This window comes from Mirounga leonina, unplaced genomic scaffold (genome assembly GCF_011800145.1).
Source record: "Mirounga leonina isolate KUSES-001 unplaced genomic scaffold, KU_Mleo_1.0 Mir_201, whole genome shotgun sequence".
In the NCBI taxonomy this organism is placed as follows: Eukaryota; Metazoa; Chordata; class Mammalia; order Carnivora; family Phocidae; genus Mirounga; species Mirounga leonina.
Genome location: NW_023270504.1, coordinates 15,136,984 through 15,154,302, shown reverse-complemented (window position 1 = coordinate 15,154,302; position 17,319 = coordinate 15,136,984). Strand labels below are relative to the sequence as shown.

The following is a 17,319-nucleotide window of genomic DNA, read 5'->3' as shown; positions in this document are numbered from 1 at the left end:
GATAGATAGATAGATAGATAGATAGATAGATAGATAGATAGATAGATAGATAGATGACCATACTATAGTTGTACCTAGCAATCTCTGGGTCATAGATATATTGAACTTATAAACACATATAACTTTTTAAAGTTCTCCCAAATGCTATTCCTAAGCCAAGTGTTTCATATCCTGGATTTGCAGAATGAGTTTTTCAGACCCAAAAGAAGAATTTGGCATTGAGTCTATTGTATCTAACCTTGTTAGATATGGTTCATCATTGTAGATCTTCACATCTCAGTCCTTATTACGTGATCAAGCATATTGGCCATAACACTCAGATTACTGACAGCTGTACATCTCATATCTGTATCTTTATTTAAATCAGGATAAAACTGTTTAGTAGGACAGAATCAAGGCAAATATTTGAGGTATATAGGTAGGAAACTCATACTTTACCTCTGAATTACTAGTTTCTGGGTTTTTTGCAAAAAAAACTTCAATACTATCAAGTATAACATCATAAATCTAATCTTTCAGTATTTCATCTGTTCTTCACAATTCCTCAATAATCATTAACAAAATGTAGTCTGTCTCTTATTTGTACAGTTTTCTTAGCATTTGGGGATAGAAGCTAAGAGTTAGAGGATTTGAAATCATTTAGAGTGCTTCAGTGCCACTGTAAAAAAAAAAGGCTTAATTACACTTAACTCATAAACAATTCTTCAGTGTTTTCTATCAAGTAGATTGTAAAAAATAAATGAGGTTTAAAGCCTTACTTTGTACATGTTATTAAGATTGAGAAATGGAAAAGCTTGCAGAACTTCACAAGACACTTCAGTAGCAAAGTCGGGAGCTCTAATTAAAATTCTGGATCTTTAGAAGCAATTCAATTCCTATGTATTGAGTCAGAAAATATAAGAATTCAATCTATTAGACTGTGACTTCTATCTAGTTGTTAACTGCAAGTTGAGGATTAAAAATTTTTAATATGTATGTAATAAGATGAGCATGCCCATGAGTTTGTTATTTCTTTGAAAGTAGAAATGGTTTCAGCAACTCTTCTGTGACCTCTCATAGATCATCCAAAGTGTTAGACACATGGTGGTGTGATTTTTGAATTGATTGTTTTAAAAAATTACTGAAAATCACCTATTAGTGACAAGAATTCAATTAAAGGCTTAATTGGCGTGAAATGAAGCAGAAAACCATCTTAATTTAATTCATGAGGACCTGAAATCCTCCCATTCTATATTAACAAACACACACAGAAAGGTTGGAAACATCATTCCATCATTTCTTTAACTGAAGCACTGAGCAAACTATATATCATAAGTACTTTTCTTGTACTTCTGTAATTTTATTGCACATTGTCATTTTTATAAAAAGACCCTCTTCATGGTAGCTAGCCTGAGTTTCAGAACTGTAATTTGACAGGCACATAGATGTGGAAAATGCTTTTTTATTGTTATTTTGTTTCTGGCATAGACCTCAGGTTTTGATAGCACTATCATATTTTAATCATTAGCAGTTGATTTCTACCAAAGCCTATTTTATCATATGATTGGAAACATTTAAGTTAAAATAAAAACTTGATGGGAAATTCTCATCAATTATTTGTCAAAAAGATAAGAACCTATTAAATACAATTAAGCTTTGAATTAATCTACGGAAGTTATTTTTAAACCATCTATCTTCATCATATTTCTGATAAAACTTGATCTAGAAGTGCTCTTAACTTGAATCTGGCCATTTCCCTTGCATTCTCTGTAGAGGGTAGTGGTTAAGAGCCCAAGTTGTAATAAAACCTTTTCAATAAAATAAAGACAATAATACTGGCTCGATGGTTATTTTAAGATAGTGCTTTAAGTAAATACTCATTATGTGATAGCTATCATTATTATTATTATTGCCTTGTATGAAAAATAAGTATCTTCTTCATAAACTCATATGAAAATACTAAAAGGGTTGCTGGCCTACCCTGCAATGTGAAATGGTTTTATTTACTTTATAAACAGTTTACATTGTGCTTTGTTTTTATAGCAACATGCTACTGGTTACTCTTTTTTTCTTAATTTTGATAAATTAACCAGTTTTTTCAATATGGTTTTATTCATTGACCACAAAAACAACAGAAGTAGCATTGATTTAAAACTCTATGTGCAATGTGGGGCAAGAAAGGAAGGCAGAATTAGCATATTTAATTATTTATACACCTAAAACAATACCATTAAGAAGTCAGCATTGTGAATAATGATTTACTAATACACATATATGCATTTTAATTTTTATACCCAAAACAATAACCAAAATAAGAATCTCCTATATTTCACTCTTAGTTGAAGAAGAAGTGTCTGCATCAGTGATGCTAAGAATATGCTAAAGCCTTCATTTCCAACCTTTTCAATTAGAGGGACCTCTTTCTAAACTTTAAAAAAGTTTTCTAAAAATCTGATAAATTTAAGAAATATGAAACAATTTTTAAACTACTATAAATTCAGTTAGTGCTTTTAAAATATTAAAATTTTATCAAAATCACCTACATATATTTGAAAAAATAGTAGCACATATGTATGAGACATATTTATTTCCTCTGTAGGGAATGCTTGGTGCAAATGTGGATCCAGCACCTTACCTCCACCCAAAGGTCCCCAGTAGGCACACTCTAATTAAATTGAATGTACCTGTTTCTGTTTCTTTCATGTACTCCACAAAGGGGTGCACAGAAGGGGAAACTGCATAAGGCATGGGGGAAAAAAATGACTTTAGTTCACACACCACCATCTATTAGGCCTCCAAGAAATTGTCAGATCATTGCTAGCTCCTAGGAGATTTAAATAACCTGTTGTACTTTTGTTAAGGAGATTTTTTTTAAAGGAGGTAAGTGGAAACAGTCCAGAGAGGTGGGGAGAACTATCACAGAAGACTGGAAAAGGTGTCAGGAAAGGAGGACAGCAATCAGAGACCAAGTGTTCAGGGGAATGTGAGGATGGTGACTAAGGATTAGTTTGAGACTGATTACAAGCAATTACGTTACAAATCCAGTCTAGCTCCAGTTGCAGGCAGAAAGGGGTAAAGAAAGGAAGTAAGCATCTAATTGTTTAGTAGCTGAGAGATGAGATAAAATCAAAGTTTTAGAAGTGAACTATTGAGTTATCAGACATAACAAGCAGACCTTGATACAAATACTCCTGATCAGCCATGAAACCCAACAAAATACATGTGAAGATCTGTTCTATCTGCAGAGAGATGCCATCAAACAGCAAGTGTTCAGGGTAAACACCTAGGGCAAACCTTGGGAACAGACCCCCAAGACACATACACTTTCACCTTAGGACGTTAAGAACACTTCTAGTTTTTATATTGCATGATAGATATTGATTTGACAAATAGCTATAGAGCATTTTCAAAGAGCTAGATGTTATAAATCTATAGCTCATCCTTTCAGTCGTTTGATAACTATTAATTTAGTATTCACTGTATGCCAAGCACTGTGTTAGGAACAGGATTTCTAGGAAAGAAAGGAATGTCGTGAAAGAAAGGCAGAATGACGAAAGGGAAGAAAAGTGTACGGTAAAGGGAAGCCCAATCTCAAGGGAGGATTTAATTTTTCATTGGAGATTCAGAGGCCCATTGAAAGATTAAGATGAAGGAACTGAGGGTGGGGTTAGGGTAATAGAGTAGTGAGTCACGAATGGAGCCAGAGCCCAAAGGAAATGTGAGGGGAGGGAAGTGTAAAATATCAAGACGTGGATTTTCCTTTGAAAGAATTTCTAAGCTCATAAGGGAGCTAACATATATAAAACTTCTAAAAATATAAAAAATGAGAAACATTTTACCAGAAAAATCTAGGATTCAGAGTTAGGATGAGTAACAAAAATGAAGTTTGGATGACTTCATGTCGTCTTCTGAGCATAGTAAAAATATTAACCAGAATTCTAGAAGAAAGTAGTAGCGCTGTTTGACTTCAATCCACTGTGAATAAGGAAAACCTCTGGGTGATACAAGGAAACTTATTGTTCAGACTGAGCATCAGACTAAGAAGTCAGTATCTCCAAGCCTTACGATTCCTCAGGTCAAAGTGTTAAATCTTTGTGAAGATCTAAAATGCAACCAGAGTAAAAATCCTAGGTTAAGACATTTAGACAAGTATAGGTTATTTAATTACTTTAAAGTTAAATTTAATTCACATAAACATAAGGGCAGGGGATGAAATGAGAAGTATTGATAAGAAGACAGCTAGAGTTTTTTTATACTAAGCTATGATCTTTAAGAAACAGGATATGGTGAAAGTAAGAAAGAAAAAAAAAATAACATTGATTAAGACAGCTGCTTTGGAAAAAAACAAAACAAAAAAAGAATCTCTGAAAGACCTGAGAAATCAATAGTCTGCATTGAAAACTGTTAAGGACAGACTAAGCCCACTGCTGCTCAGATCTAATGCACCCCTGATTTTGAATTGAAATCTGTGCTGTTCTATTATTCTAAAAACTCTAGGATATTCAAGGACTTTGTCAAGGACATTAACTTAGAAACAGAAACCCAACCCTGTAGTTGCTAAATGCTTGGTGAAGGCTGGTAATGCAAAATATCTTTCTCCCTCAGTGATTGGGAGTTTATTCTTTAGGCAGTGGGGAAAGTGACATGATCAAAGCAGCTTTATAGGAAGGTTAAGTACAAGGGTGATCTATGGAGTGAATGAAGGAAAGAAGTGGGAAGACTATGGCATAAAAAGTCATTAAAATCCAGTTACAATAAATTAGGAAATAAAGATCTGTGGTGGCAGATGAACTGGGGCAAACAGGGAGGATATTGATCTCGGTACACACTTGGATTTGAAAATCAGTGACAAGGGAGACACTAAAGAAAACAAATAGTATGATTTAATATAATTTGAGCAAGTTGGAAAATTTTGTTTTGGAGTGATAAGGAAGGATAGAAGATAGATTTTGGTTAGATTTTATATAAGGATGCCAAGAAGATATTCAGGTGGAAATAGTCACAGGTCACTAGGCTGGGATTCAAAGGATGAACTAGAGATTCTTTATTTGAGTGTCATTTAAATGGTTCTCAATTAGGGTTAATTTTGTCCCCCAAATGATATTTGGCAATGTCTGGAGACATTTTTGGTTGTCACAACTGGTAAGATGTTGCTATTGGAATTTGGTGGGTAGAGGTCAGTGATGGTGTTAAAATATTCGCAGTGTGTAGAACAGCCCCCTACAACAAAAGATTATGTGGCACCAAGTGTTGATAGTGCCAAGGTTAAGGAACTCTGCTCATAGATGTCATAGTGCATTAGGGATATCTTGTCCAATCAGTGTATATAGTATATTTACGTTCAATTTAAATTTAATTTATAGAAAATAAAAATAGTATCAAACATTTAGGTCTTACTCTATTTCATGCATTGTCCTCACATTACATGGTTTATTTAATCTTTTGAATGCTGTAAGGCATATATTACCTTTATCCTCCTTTATAGGTTAGGAAACAGATCCACTAAAAAATTAAGATACCTGCCAAAAGCCACATAGCTGGCAAATTTGGGGGCCCAGATTGCAATCAAAAAGTCCATTTTCAGAACCATGATTCTAACCACTAAGTTGGAGCATACAGCCATTATAGGTATGGTACCCTCAACACCATGGCAGACAAGAGAGAATTACACAGAGCAAAATATTATACTGCCTTCATCCTTCTCCCCAAGCCAAACTAAACCAAAACAAATCAAAACAAAAGCACTCTCTCAAATATTAATAGCAATGTCTTTCTCTGTCACTGAAGATTCCATTATGCCATTGATACATTTGAGACACTGAGCATTTTGTCTTGGAGGAGGGTTTCAGGTGGGGGAGGAGACCTTGAGCTCTATCTAAAGCAGCAGTTTTGACAATCTTAGCATTTGACATATGATGTGTCCAGATGCACTGCATCTAATTTATGAGTAATAATAAAGAGCCAAATTTTCCTAATGTAATTTTTACTATATAAATTAGAACTGAGTAAAAATTAGTACTATAGTAATATATATCATATTTTCTTACTTTCTACTATGCTTTTTGGGGGGCCAAAGAAAGACATAAATTTAAAGCTAATGACATTGGGGGTGGCACTGAATGTTCACATGTAAATGTCCCCGTGATTCAGAAGACTGAAATGTATTTGTTGAAAATTACCAATTTAGGGGCGCCTGGGTGGCTCAGTTGGTTAAGCGACTGCCTTCGGCTCAGGTCATGATCCTGGAGTCCCGGGATCGAGTCCCACATCAGGCTCCCTGCTCAGCAGAGAGTCTGCTTCTGACCCTACCCCTCTCATGTTCTCTCTCTCATTCTCTCTCTCTCGCTCGCTCTCAAATAAATAAATAAAATCTTAAAAAAAAATTACCGATATAATGGTTAGAATGTAGTCAACAAAATAAACATTTAATTCCTCAAGTTTGACTTTTAAATCATCCTCTTTGATTATAAATTACACAAACACTTATCTTTTTATCAAACTAGATATTCAGAGTTTTAGTATGATTTACTCTCCATTTGGTCAAGATGACAAAGGTGAAGCACATTTCTTTGAAGTGCGGTGGCTTCCAAATTTTTGAAACAGTGCACTTATTCCTCAAATGAATATTAAGGAATAAAAGTATCCAGTGATGCCTGGGTGACTCAGGCTGTTAAGCGTCTGCCTTTGGCTCAGGTTATGGTCCCAGGGTCCTGGTATTGAGCCCTGAGTTAGGCTCCCTACTCAGCAGGGAATCTGCTTCTCCCTCTCCCTCTGCCCCGCCCCCTGCTTGTGCTCTCTCTCTCTCTCTGTCAAATAAATAAATAAAATCTTTAAAAAGAAAGAAAGAAAAATATCCATAATAAAGAAAGGTGGAAAAGAAGAGGAGAGAATTTCTGAAGCCAGAATGGGGAAGCTGGGATGGGAGGAAGTTGGGGAGAGGACAATTGGAGAGAGGGGGCCTAAAGATCTAGCCATTTGACAACATTGATCTACCCGTCAGGCAGCATTTTAGGCAACTTTGGAGGCTCCATAGAACATAGTTTGAGAAGGATTATCCAATATATTTTAGGGTAATTTAGATAATAAAATTATAATAACTATCTTAAAATCTTGTAAGTATATTAAAGTTGCAAGTCTAACTGATATTCTAATTAAATTCTGCTTAAATGTGATATTATGTAATATGCATATATATTTCATTAAATGCTACATTTTATTTTATGTGTTAAACTTGCATTTTTTATTTTCAAGTGGTGGAGAGTATCCTGAGGCACTTAATTCCTGTTTCTGCCTGTGGCTTATATTCATCTCTTGACCATTTTTGTCAAAATGCAAATGTACTTTTTACTGTAAAAAACTAAAGTAAATTATATTTAATAGGCTTTTAAATATAGTTTTCTGACACAACATTTAATTTAAAACGGACAATTTTACTCTTTTACACTGTGCTTTGGGAATATTTTTGAGGATTGATGTATTTCTTTTGATTGTTCTCTTATTTTCTGATAAACAGTACTGTAATAAATTTTGATCCTGCCTTTGGTCTTGATATTTAGTAGCTATGTATTTGTTTTCTTTGATAGCAACATGCATTAATATTTATAACCATTTTCCTTTGCAGCATCTCCCAGATGGCTCTGCGCCCAGTGCACATGTTGAATTTTATCTTTTACCATACCCCAGTGAAGTTCGTAGGAGGAAAACAAAATCTGTTCCAAAATGTACCGACCCCACTTATAATGAAATTGTAAGTATGATTCATCCCTTGTCCTGTCGCTTTGTATTTTTTCTTACCATTTTTTAGCTTAACAACCAAATATGGAAAATTTGCAGTAATTGGCAGCATTATTCCATAAAGGGAAGACATTTCACAAAATAGCCACTATGTGCTGATCACTGTTCTAGATACTATGGGAACTGGAAAATACAGATTCTGCTTTCAAAGCACTTACAAACCAATTTTCAAATTGTGGCAAGCCTCCAGCAAGAGCCCAGGATGGATTTTTTTTTTTTTTTTTTTTTTTTGCCTAACATTATCCCTGACTTCATCTTATTTTCTCTGACCTTATTTTCCTTTACCTGGTTTTCCTTACCAAATAACTTTATCATAGTCTTTCCTGTGTATAACAATAAACTTCATAAAATCTCCTTTGAAAAACAAAAGAAAATAAACAAGTACAAAGCACAAATTAAATTAACTTACATGTAGCTCTCTAATTCATTTGTATCTCACAATTTGAATATCCAATCCCCTACTTCTTTCTGAGGCAAACCCTACATTTATTCTCTTGATTCCATCTCTTCCCATCTCTTCTGTACCTTGCTCGGATGATTATTTGTTTGCCTTTCATAAGGCTCTCTTATCCACTGCATCCTTAGGTCAGTAATCTTAAAAAACAAACAAACAAACTCCTCAACTCAGCCTTTCTAAAGCATCCATATTTTCTTTCCTTCCCTAGCACCCTCAGACTTTTGCAAAAGTTGGGGTGCCTTGGGTGGCTCAGTCGGTTAAGCGTCTGCCTTCAGCTCAGATCATGATCCCAGGGTCCTGGGATGGAGTCCCGCATCGGTCTCCCTGCTCAGCGGGGAGCCAGCTTCTCCCTCTCCCTCCCCACTCGCTCTTGATCTCTATCGCCATCTCTGTCTGTCTGTCTGTCTCTCTCTCTCAAATAAATAAATAAAAAGTCTTTAAAAAAAAACTTTTGCAAAAGTGACTCACAAGAAACGTGACTCACATTTCTTGCTCTCACTTCATCACTTCCTTTGCATCCTTCAATCCTGTGCAGTGTGGATTCTGAACTTAATTGATGCTGCTTTCTTAGAGTGACATCCGTGGCCTGCTAATGGCTTAATCTAATGAGCCCTCTACTCTACTGAGCCGTTACACAGCTGCATTGCTGGCTGCAGGCTCTTTTTTACACCTCCCTTTTGCTTGAGTCTTACCTTCTCTTAACTCCCTTCCATCTTCTTTGCTCACTCACTCAATTTCCTTCATTGCCATTCTTCCTCTGAAAACTATTGTTGTTTGCTGGAATTCCACAATCTACCCTCATTGCCTCGTGATACATACGCTCTCAAAATTATCTTATACACCTACAAATTTTCATTTAACACCTCTATGTGGGTTGCATCTGAATTTATTCCTCCAGTCCTGGCTTCGGTCCTAACCTTTTGACCTGCGCTTCTGCCTGATTACTGAAGAGAGCTTCATTTTAGTGTCTCCTAGACACTTTTAAACCAGGCCTCCCTCCTCTATTTACCATCTCAAAAGATACATTCTAATGACACAGCCCTCTCGCTCACTCATTTTTCCAACTAATCCCCAAGTTTTGTCAGTTTAACAATTTGTTACGTGTGCAGCTACCTGCCTCTTGCATCCATCACCTTCTGTTGGCCCCATCGCTGCTGCTTTGTTTGACGTCCCTGTGACTTTGGCTATTATATAATAGCCTCCCATCTGCCTCTTGTGTTTTCAGTTGAATCATTCACATTTCTATCTAAGATGTCTTTCAATAACCAGTCATATTTGTTTCTCTACAATTTAAATTTTTTTCAAAGGCTCCTCACTGACTACTTGGTAATGTACAGAATCCTAGATGTGACACTGATAGCCCTTAAAATGTGACCCAGTAACTTTCCTGAATGATCACTTGGATAATATAGTCTTCATACACTTTAAAAAAATTGTTTTGAGATCACTGTAGATTCATATGCCGTAGGAAGCAATAATACACAGAGAATTCAAATAACCTTTAGCCACTTTCCTTCAATGGTAATATCCTGTATGACTATAGTACAATATCACAACCAGGAAATTGACATTGGTACAATTCACTGACCTTAATGAGATTTCACTAGTTTTACATGTGTTCATGTGTATTTAGTTCTATGCGTTTTTTATTTTAATTCCTGTTAGTTCTATGCATTTGTATCATGTGGGTAGATTTGTGTGACCATCGCCACAGTCAAGGTACAGAAGAGTTCCATCACAAGGATTCCTGGTGCTACCCTATTATAGCCACAGATACTCCTCTCCTTCTAATGCCACCGCCACCCCCAATCACTGGCTACTAGTAATCTGTTCTCCATCTTTATAATTTTGTCATTTCAAATGTTATACAAATGGAATCATACAGTTTGTAACATTTTGAAATTGGCTTTTTTTATTCACCATAACTCCCTAGCAAGCCATCCAAATAGCTGCATGTATCAATAGTTTGTTTCTTTTCACTGTTGAATCGTAGTCGTGGTATGGAATATGATATTTTCTTTTTTTTTTAAGATATTTATTTATTTGAGAGAGAGAATGAGATAGAGAGAGCATGAGAGGGGGGAGGGTCAGAGGGAGAAGCAGACTCCCCGCCGAGCCTGGAGCCCGATGTGGGACTGGATCCCGGGACTCCAGGATCATGACCTGAGCCGAAGGCAGTCGCCCAACCAACTGAGCCACCCAGGCACCCTGGAATATGATATTTTCTTTAACTGTTCACCCATTAAAGGACATCTGGGTTATTTCTGGCTTGGGCTATTGCAAACAAAGCTGTTGTGAACAGTGTTCTATAGATTTTTGTGTAAACATAAGTTGTAATTTCTCTAACATAAATGCTCAAGATATAATTACTGGAATACATGGCAGTTGGCATATTTAGTTTTACAAAAAATTGCCATACTCTTTTTCTGTACTGTTTTACACTCCCACTAGCAATGCATCTATTTTCTCTGAATCTCTGCCATTTGTTATTAACTATTTGCTATTTTTGTTATTATTTGTTATTATTTGCTTGTTATTTGTTATTATTTATTATTTGTTATTATTTGTAACAAGTTTGTTATTATTACTATTATTTAGTTCTTTTGAAAGGTATAGTGTGATACCTCATTGTGGTTTTAATTTGTATTTACCTAATAACTAATGATCCTGAACTTCTGGTCATGCACTTATTTACCATCCTCTTTGGTGAAATGTCTCTTCATGTCTTTGCTCATTTGCTTATTGGATAGTTTGCGTTTTTACTGCTGAGTTTTGAGAGTTCTTTATATATTATGGATAGTAGTCCTTTGTCAGATAAGTGGTTTGCAAATACTTTCTACCTGTCCTTGGCTTATCTTTTCATCCTCTTCTCAGGGTCTTTCAAATTAAAAGTTTTTAATTTTGGTTTTGTATAGTTTATCAAATTTTCCTTTTATAGACTGTAAGTCTAAGAGCTCTTCACCTAGCACTAAGTCCTAAAGATGTTTTCCTATATTTTTTTCTAAATGTTTTATAGTTTTACAATTTTATATTTAAGCCCATTATCCATTTGGGGTTAATTTTTGAATAATATGTGAAGTTTAGGTTGGAGTTCTTTTTTTTTTTTTTTTACCATGAATGCTGATTACTCCAGAATGATTTATTGGAAAAGCAATGCAATGAAATGTCTTTTGTACCTTTGTCAAAAATAAGTCAGGAATATTTGTGCATTCATGACCTTTTATTTCCTCATACCTAATCATATTCTCAAGTCACATAAGACATCTTGTCATTCCCTTAATAGTCTCTATGACATCTGAGATGGAGCTCATGTCCTTTACCCTTTCTGCTCTTCTCTGCCAACTTTGAAGCTTACCGCAAATGTGGACTCTGAACCACTCTTTCCTCCTACACTCTTACACCACACTTAACCATATTTTACTTAGTCCTACGTGTTTTTCTTCTAGTATATTGTAAATTTCTTGAGGATGAGGAAAATATCTTATCTTCTTAGTATCTTTAAAACTTAGTTGTTTCTAAAAAGATTTGTGGAATTAAATATTTGGGGTAGTTTTATAAGTGACACTTCATATGCATGTGTAAAAATGTAAAATTATATATATTTATACATATAATTTAGTAAGGAAAGATCTCTTGACATTTTCTTATTTTTCATGATGTCAACAGCTAGAGATAATACCCTCCCAACTGTGTATCAGTAGTTTCCATATGTTCTGAGTACAAGACACCCTATATCAATATCACGAAATTTGTCCAGACTTAATGTTGTGCTTCATCATTTGTAATCTCAGGAGGGTCATAATGACAAAAAGCCACTAACGATTCAAGAGTTTAAATAAACTTGTGTTTTATTTATTTCAAGCTACATGTATTATTTAAAAAAATTAGCAAATACACATGCATGGAGATTATTTTATAATGCTTATTGTATCCATAAATTTTCTAATTACTTGCAGTAATTCTAGCTCCTCCCACATTCATGGCCCATTGATCAGAAATCACTGCAATACTTTCTTCATCAGCCAACACTTGTAGCTTGGACACACACTTTTATACTTTGAACACTTTTAAAAATTGTTTCAAAAACAATAGTCCATAGTCCATGCCTAGTACACTTCAATTTATACATAACCCAAATGAGTGGAAATGTGAATTAATATGTGGATAAGTGACTATTTTTAGTAGTAATGATCATCATATAAACAAGTTTGGTGGGAAAGCTAGTTGAATTTAGAAAGCCAAGAGAAAAAAAAGACAACAATAATTTAATTTTTCTCCCATTATGTTCTGTGTCCATATCAATATAACAAGAATCTTTTTGAATGAAATGAAAACGAAATGAAAAAAAAAGTACACCAGTTTTAACTCTGGTTTTACTTTCTCTTGCCTTCTGCTATGATGTAGGCTTCATCTCTGTGCCAAACCCCTCAATTATTTCACCAACAATGTGTATGTGTTTTCTAGGAAGCCCAGTAAATTATCGCGTGGCATCCACCTTATTTTTTTTTAAAGATTTTATTTATTTATCTGAGACAGAGAGCACATGAGAGGGGGGAGGGTCAGAGGGAGAAGCAGGCTCCCCGCCGAGCAGGGAGCCCCATGCGGGACTCGATCCTGGAACTCCAGGATCATGACCTGAGCCGAAGGCAGTCGCCCAACCAACTGAGCCACCCAGGCGCCCCCACCTTATTTTTAACTTCTCCCCTGTTTTGCATCCTGAGCACTGCTGCATCAGCCACGCGGTATGACTGGGATTTCTCAAACTGCCAAAGCCCTTCAATGTTCTAGGAAGTAGGAGAGAATGACCTCACTCTCCTTTTTTTATGTAAATCTCTTAAAGGAATAAAAAGGGCATATTACATTGCATCACCAATGTCTTACAAAGCTTTTCATGAAAATAATTATTTCCATTTTTATTCAGAGCTCTCTCTCTCTCTCTCTCTCTCTCTCTCTCTGTCTCCCTAATACCCAGACTGAGAAAGGTTGAGTCAGGGACGCTGCCAAGAGTCCCTTTCATATCCACCCTTCAGATACTAAACTTTTTTGATACAGGGCCAAGCTTGTCTGTTTGACACTCCCCAGAGTGATTCCCAACAGACTTTGTCAGCAGTCTCCCTGAAAACCCCTATCATATACAAATCCCTGTTGTAGACATGACTGGGCTGAAGGTAGGGTGGAGCTGGCAGTAGGAATGCTCACAACGCTGTCTACAGCTTTTAAGAAGCAGAGCTAGGATTCTGGCTCCAATGCCATTGCTCTTTCCTCTCTATTATCTTTGGCATCTGGTTAAAAACCATCATTTTTTTTCAATGATTCTTTAGAAATACAGATTCTATTTTATAACAGAATTATATAGTTAGAGTCAACGTATTTTTTACATTGTATTCTTTTCTTAGATTTCATTCTATCATAAAATATAAAGAAGAAATTAGAAAGGACATTAGAACAGGAACATTCTATGTGTTTTACATACCTTAAAGTATCTTGCAGAGTGTGTATGATTATTTAGCATAGCACTAAGTATATGGTATACTCAGTAAGCCATAGCCATTGTTATCTATATCCTCTCATTTGATATTCATAACATGATGAAAATTCTATTTGTAAATGAAGTCATTGAGGCCCTGATGTCAAACATTTCAACCAGGGTCAAGCAACTAGTTTTCAAGTCCAGAACTGCCAGATTCCAAAACCCATATTGGTCCCACTAAGATATGCTCTTGTCCCTCCCTCTCCCCACCCAAGAGTTCTCCCGTTCTCACTTATGTTGAACTCTCCTTTTCATTATCCTGCCTCCTTACTCCCCTCCCAACCAACACATTTCAGTTTCCATGTTATTGGTCTTCTTTAGAATGAAGTCATTCTAAATACAATAAATACACTTTAGAATTATTTACTATACCCCCATGTCAAATAACATACAATGAGTGCTTGTATACAAGTTACCAGATATTAATTACCCTAAACAAGGTTTTTCTGTTTCATGTAATAATTTCAAACCTACAAATTCAGTATTTGTCAGAAGACAATGAAGACTTAGTGTATGTCTATGGGTAAAAAGTATTATAAAGTGAAATTGAAAAAGCTGTGCATTTTGATTCTATTCATGTGAAGACAAAATACATAAAGCATTTGGTGAAAAAGTCTCAAAGAATATAATCATTTGTGTACTTCTTTAGCATTACCCACTAATTATTCATTGCACAGTAAGAAAAAAGTGGTTATTTTTTTTCTTTCTTATTTATTTCTTTTTTAAGTTTTCATTTAAATTCCAGTTAGTTAACATACAGAGTAGTATTAGTTTCAGGTGTACAATATAGTGATTCAACACTTTTATACATCACCTGGTGCTCATCACAAGTAAGAGTGCTAATTTTTTTAACAACACTATGGATGCAGTAAAGCAATTAAAATAGACATATATCATCTATGATGTGCAATGATTACATGTTTATAAAACTTCAGTTACTTTTAAGAAAATAATTTTTGCATAATGAAGCCCAAGGAAAGAAATCTGTAAGTTAATATAAACTCTGGAGTTCAAATGTTTGTATTTTAACCAGAAAGGCAATTAATTCTTAAAGTCATTTCTTGAGAATTTCAGCTTGCTAAATACCAGGGAGATTCAATTCTGTCTGGAACTGTTTTCTCCAGTAGACTAATGCAAAATACCAAGAAACAGCTGTTCTTCTTTGTGTATTTGATGGATCTTTTTCAGCTATAATTTACTAGTGTTCAATATGTACCAGACTTTGTAGTAAGGTTTACATTCATTATCTTGCTTATTCTTCCCCACAATGCTAAAGGGCAAATATTATTATCATCATTATGCAAATTAGAAAACATATAGTTGACAATAGATTCATATAAACATAAATTATTATGTCATAGAAATTTATATCTTTAGAGCTTATTTATATGATTCACAGAGTTCTTAAGCCAGACTTTCACAAAACCCTAAGGCTTAGAGTTATTCTATTTTTCTACTTCACATACAGTAACACTTTGAGGGCCCCTTCATCTATTTGCTCTGTAAAATAAATGACTTTGTCTGCTGAAAGTGTTGTGGGGAGGAAAATGGAGGATAGTGTAGACAGTTCAAAATAGCCACTGTAGAGAAGAGGAAAAGGAACTTTCTCTGAAGTCTTGGAAAGATAAGAGTCTAGGAGGAGACATGGCTCACAGAGTCCACACTGGGCATCCCATTGCTATTAAAGAGGATGAATTAAAGTGGTAGGGTTTTGAGATTTTTAAGGCAGCCCTTAAAATCCTTTACTATCCCAGGGGAACTCAATAAATGAAATGGAATAATTTGAATCAGCAATCCTAAGAAAATTAAAAGATAATCTTCTGCCTGGAATGAGAGTAAGATTCTAGAAGAGGAGGTAGCCAGGAACTGTCACATGAGGCAGGGTAGACTGGATTAACATAGTATATTGCATCTCATGTCCCTTGACTGAATTGTTATTTATTTCATAAGTAAATCATTGTTCAGAAGAGCTGTCAGATTGATCTTGAATAGAATTTCATTGATAACTTTTGGGGTTCATAAATGGTAGACAAATGAAATGCAATGCACCAAAAACCATATCCATACACACTGAGGAGGCCTCCCAACTGACTCAAAGGGCTTCCTTCTCAAGTTTTTCCTCTACTTTTTTGCATATATAGAGAACACTTCTTTCTATCTTGTAGCTTGGCTATAAAAAGCAAGCAAGTTTGTAGCAGCATATGAAACTCTTTTTCTAAATGTGTTCTAAGGAGTTTCCCTGGCAATCATGTTGGATTTATGCACAGCTCTCCCCTCCCTTCATGATGGGGAACTAATTTCTTGATAGTACTACACTTCTGAAGTTTCTTTACTACTGTAGGCACCCAACGGTAATGCCCATGACTTCTTTCCTGGATATTATAAAGCACAGTTAAACAGATCCCTTTTTAGAAACTAATTACATGACTAGCAAGTGGGAAAGAGCAAGACACAAAACTGTACATACAGCAAAATTACAGCTCAGGTTCTTAAAAAGTAATTATATATGTAAAACAAAAAGAACACTGAAATGTTAACTATAATTATCTTCCAGTGGTGGAAATATGGATTTTCCTTTCTTTTTTGTTTCATACATATTTTATCTAATAAGCATGTGTTTTCATAATTAAAAATTAAACCATTTTAAATAAATTAAAGTAAGCATAGAATGAATTCTTCACATGTAGATGTAAATATTGCTATACTGCACTAAATTAACAAGGAAATCATGGAGATTGGTCTGCTCTCTTCATTAGTCTTCAGCAAAGAAAGATAGTGTTCAAGGTCCCATGTTGCACAATAAATTCAAGGACAGTTAAAAGGTGATGGGTACTTAAATTTCTTCCTAGAGAATAATTTACAGTCACATTAAATTTGGGATGAACAATTATTAATGGAATCAGAATAAATTCTAAGCTTCTTAGAGAAATATTCTGTCATTAAACTCCATTATGTTAGCAGAATCTTTAGCTTTCCAGAATTAGAGTTAGACATGAAAGATTCTTCATTAACCTAACTATTCCAAGCTAAATGATATTAACAGCTAAATATTTTTATTAAAAGCAATATTTTTAAAGGTGCATTTAAGCATATCTGATCTATATTTTAATTATTCTTTCCCTTTTCAGGTGGTGTATGATGAAGTCACAGAGCTCCGAGGACATGTCTTAATGCTTATTGTGAAGAGCAAAACCATATTTGTGGGAGCAATTAACATCCAACTTTATAGTGTCCCTCTCAATGAAGAAAAATGGTATCCACTAGGAAACTGTATAATTTGACCATTTCTATCAACCAATGCATTATTCATTAACTACTTATATCTTTTTCCACTTCTAGGCCTCTTTATCACAAGAGCAGGACATTTTTGTTTTCAAAGATAGCTTAGTGTACCAAGGACACAAGAAAAAGAAATAAGAATAGTCTTTGAGAAACAAACTGAGAGTTCTAGGGCGGAGGCGGGTGGGGGGATGGGTTAGCCTGGTGATGGGTATTAAAGAGGGCATATATTGAATGGAGCACTGGGTGTTATACGCAAACAATGAATCATGGAACACTA

At 35.0% G+C, this 17,319-nt stretch overlaps 1 protein-coding gene across 2 annotated transcripts in view; it reads left to right on the top strand.

The window, feature by feature from the left end:
• PIK3C2G (phosphatidylinositol-4-phosphate 3-kinase catalytic subunit type 2 gamma) overlaps positions 1 to 17,041 on the top strand; it is a 344,923-nt gene extending 327,882 nt beyond the window's left edge. For both annotated transcript variants that reach the window (XM_035028133.1, XM_035028132.1), the window contains 2 exons: positions 7,601 to 7,726; positions 16,889 to 17,041. In XM_035028133.1, the coding sequence (XP_034884024.1) occupies positions 7,601 to 7,726; positions 16,889 to 17,041 (279 nt within the window). The remainder of the gene's footprint in view (positions 1 to 7,600; positions 7,727 to 16,888) is intronic.
• The last annotated feature ends 278 nt before the right edge of the window (positions 17,042 to 17,319 follow it).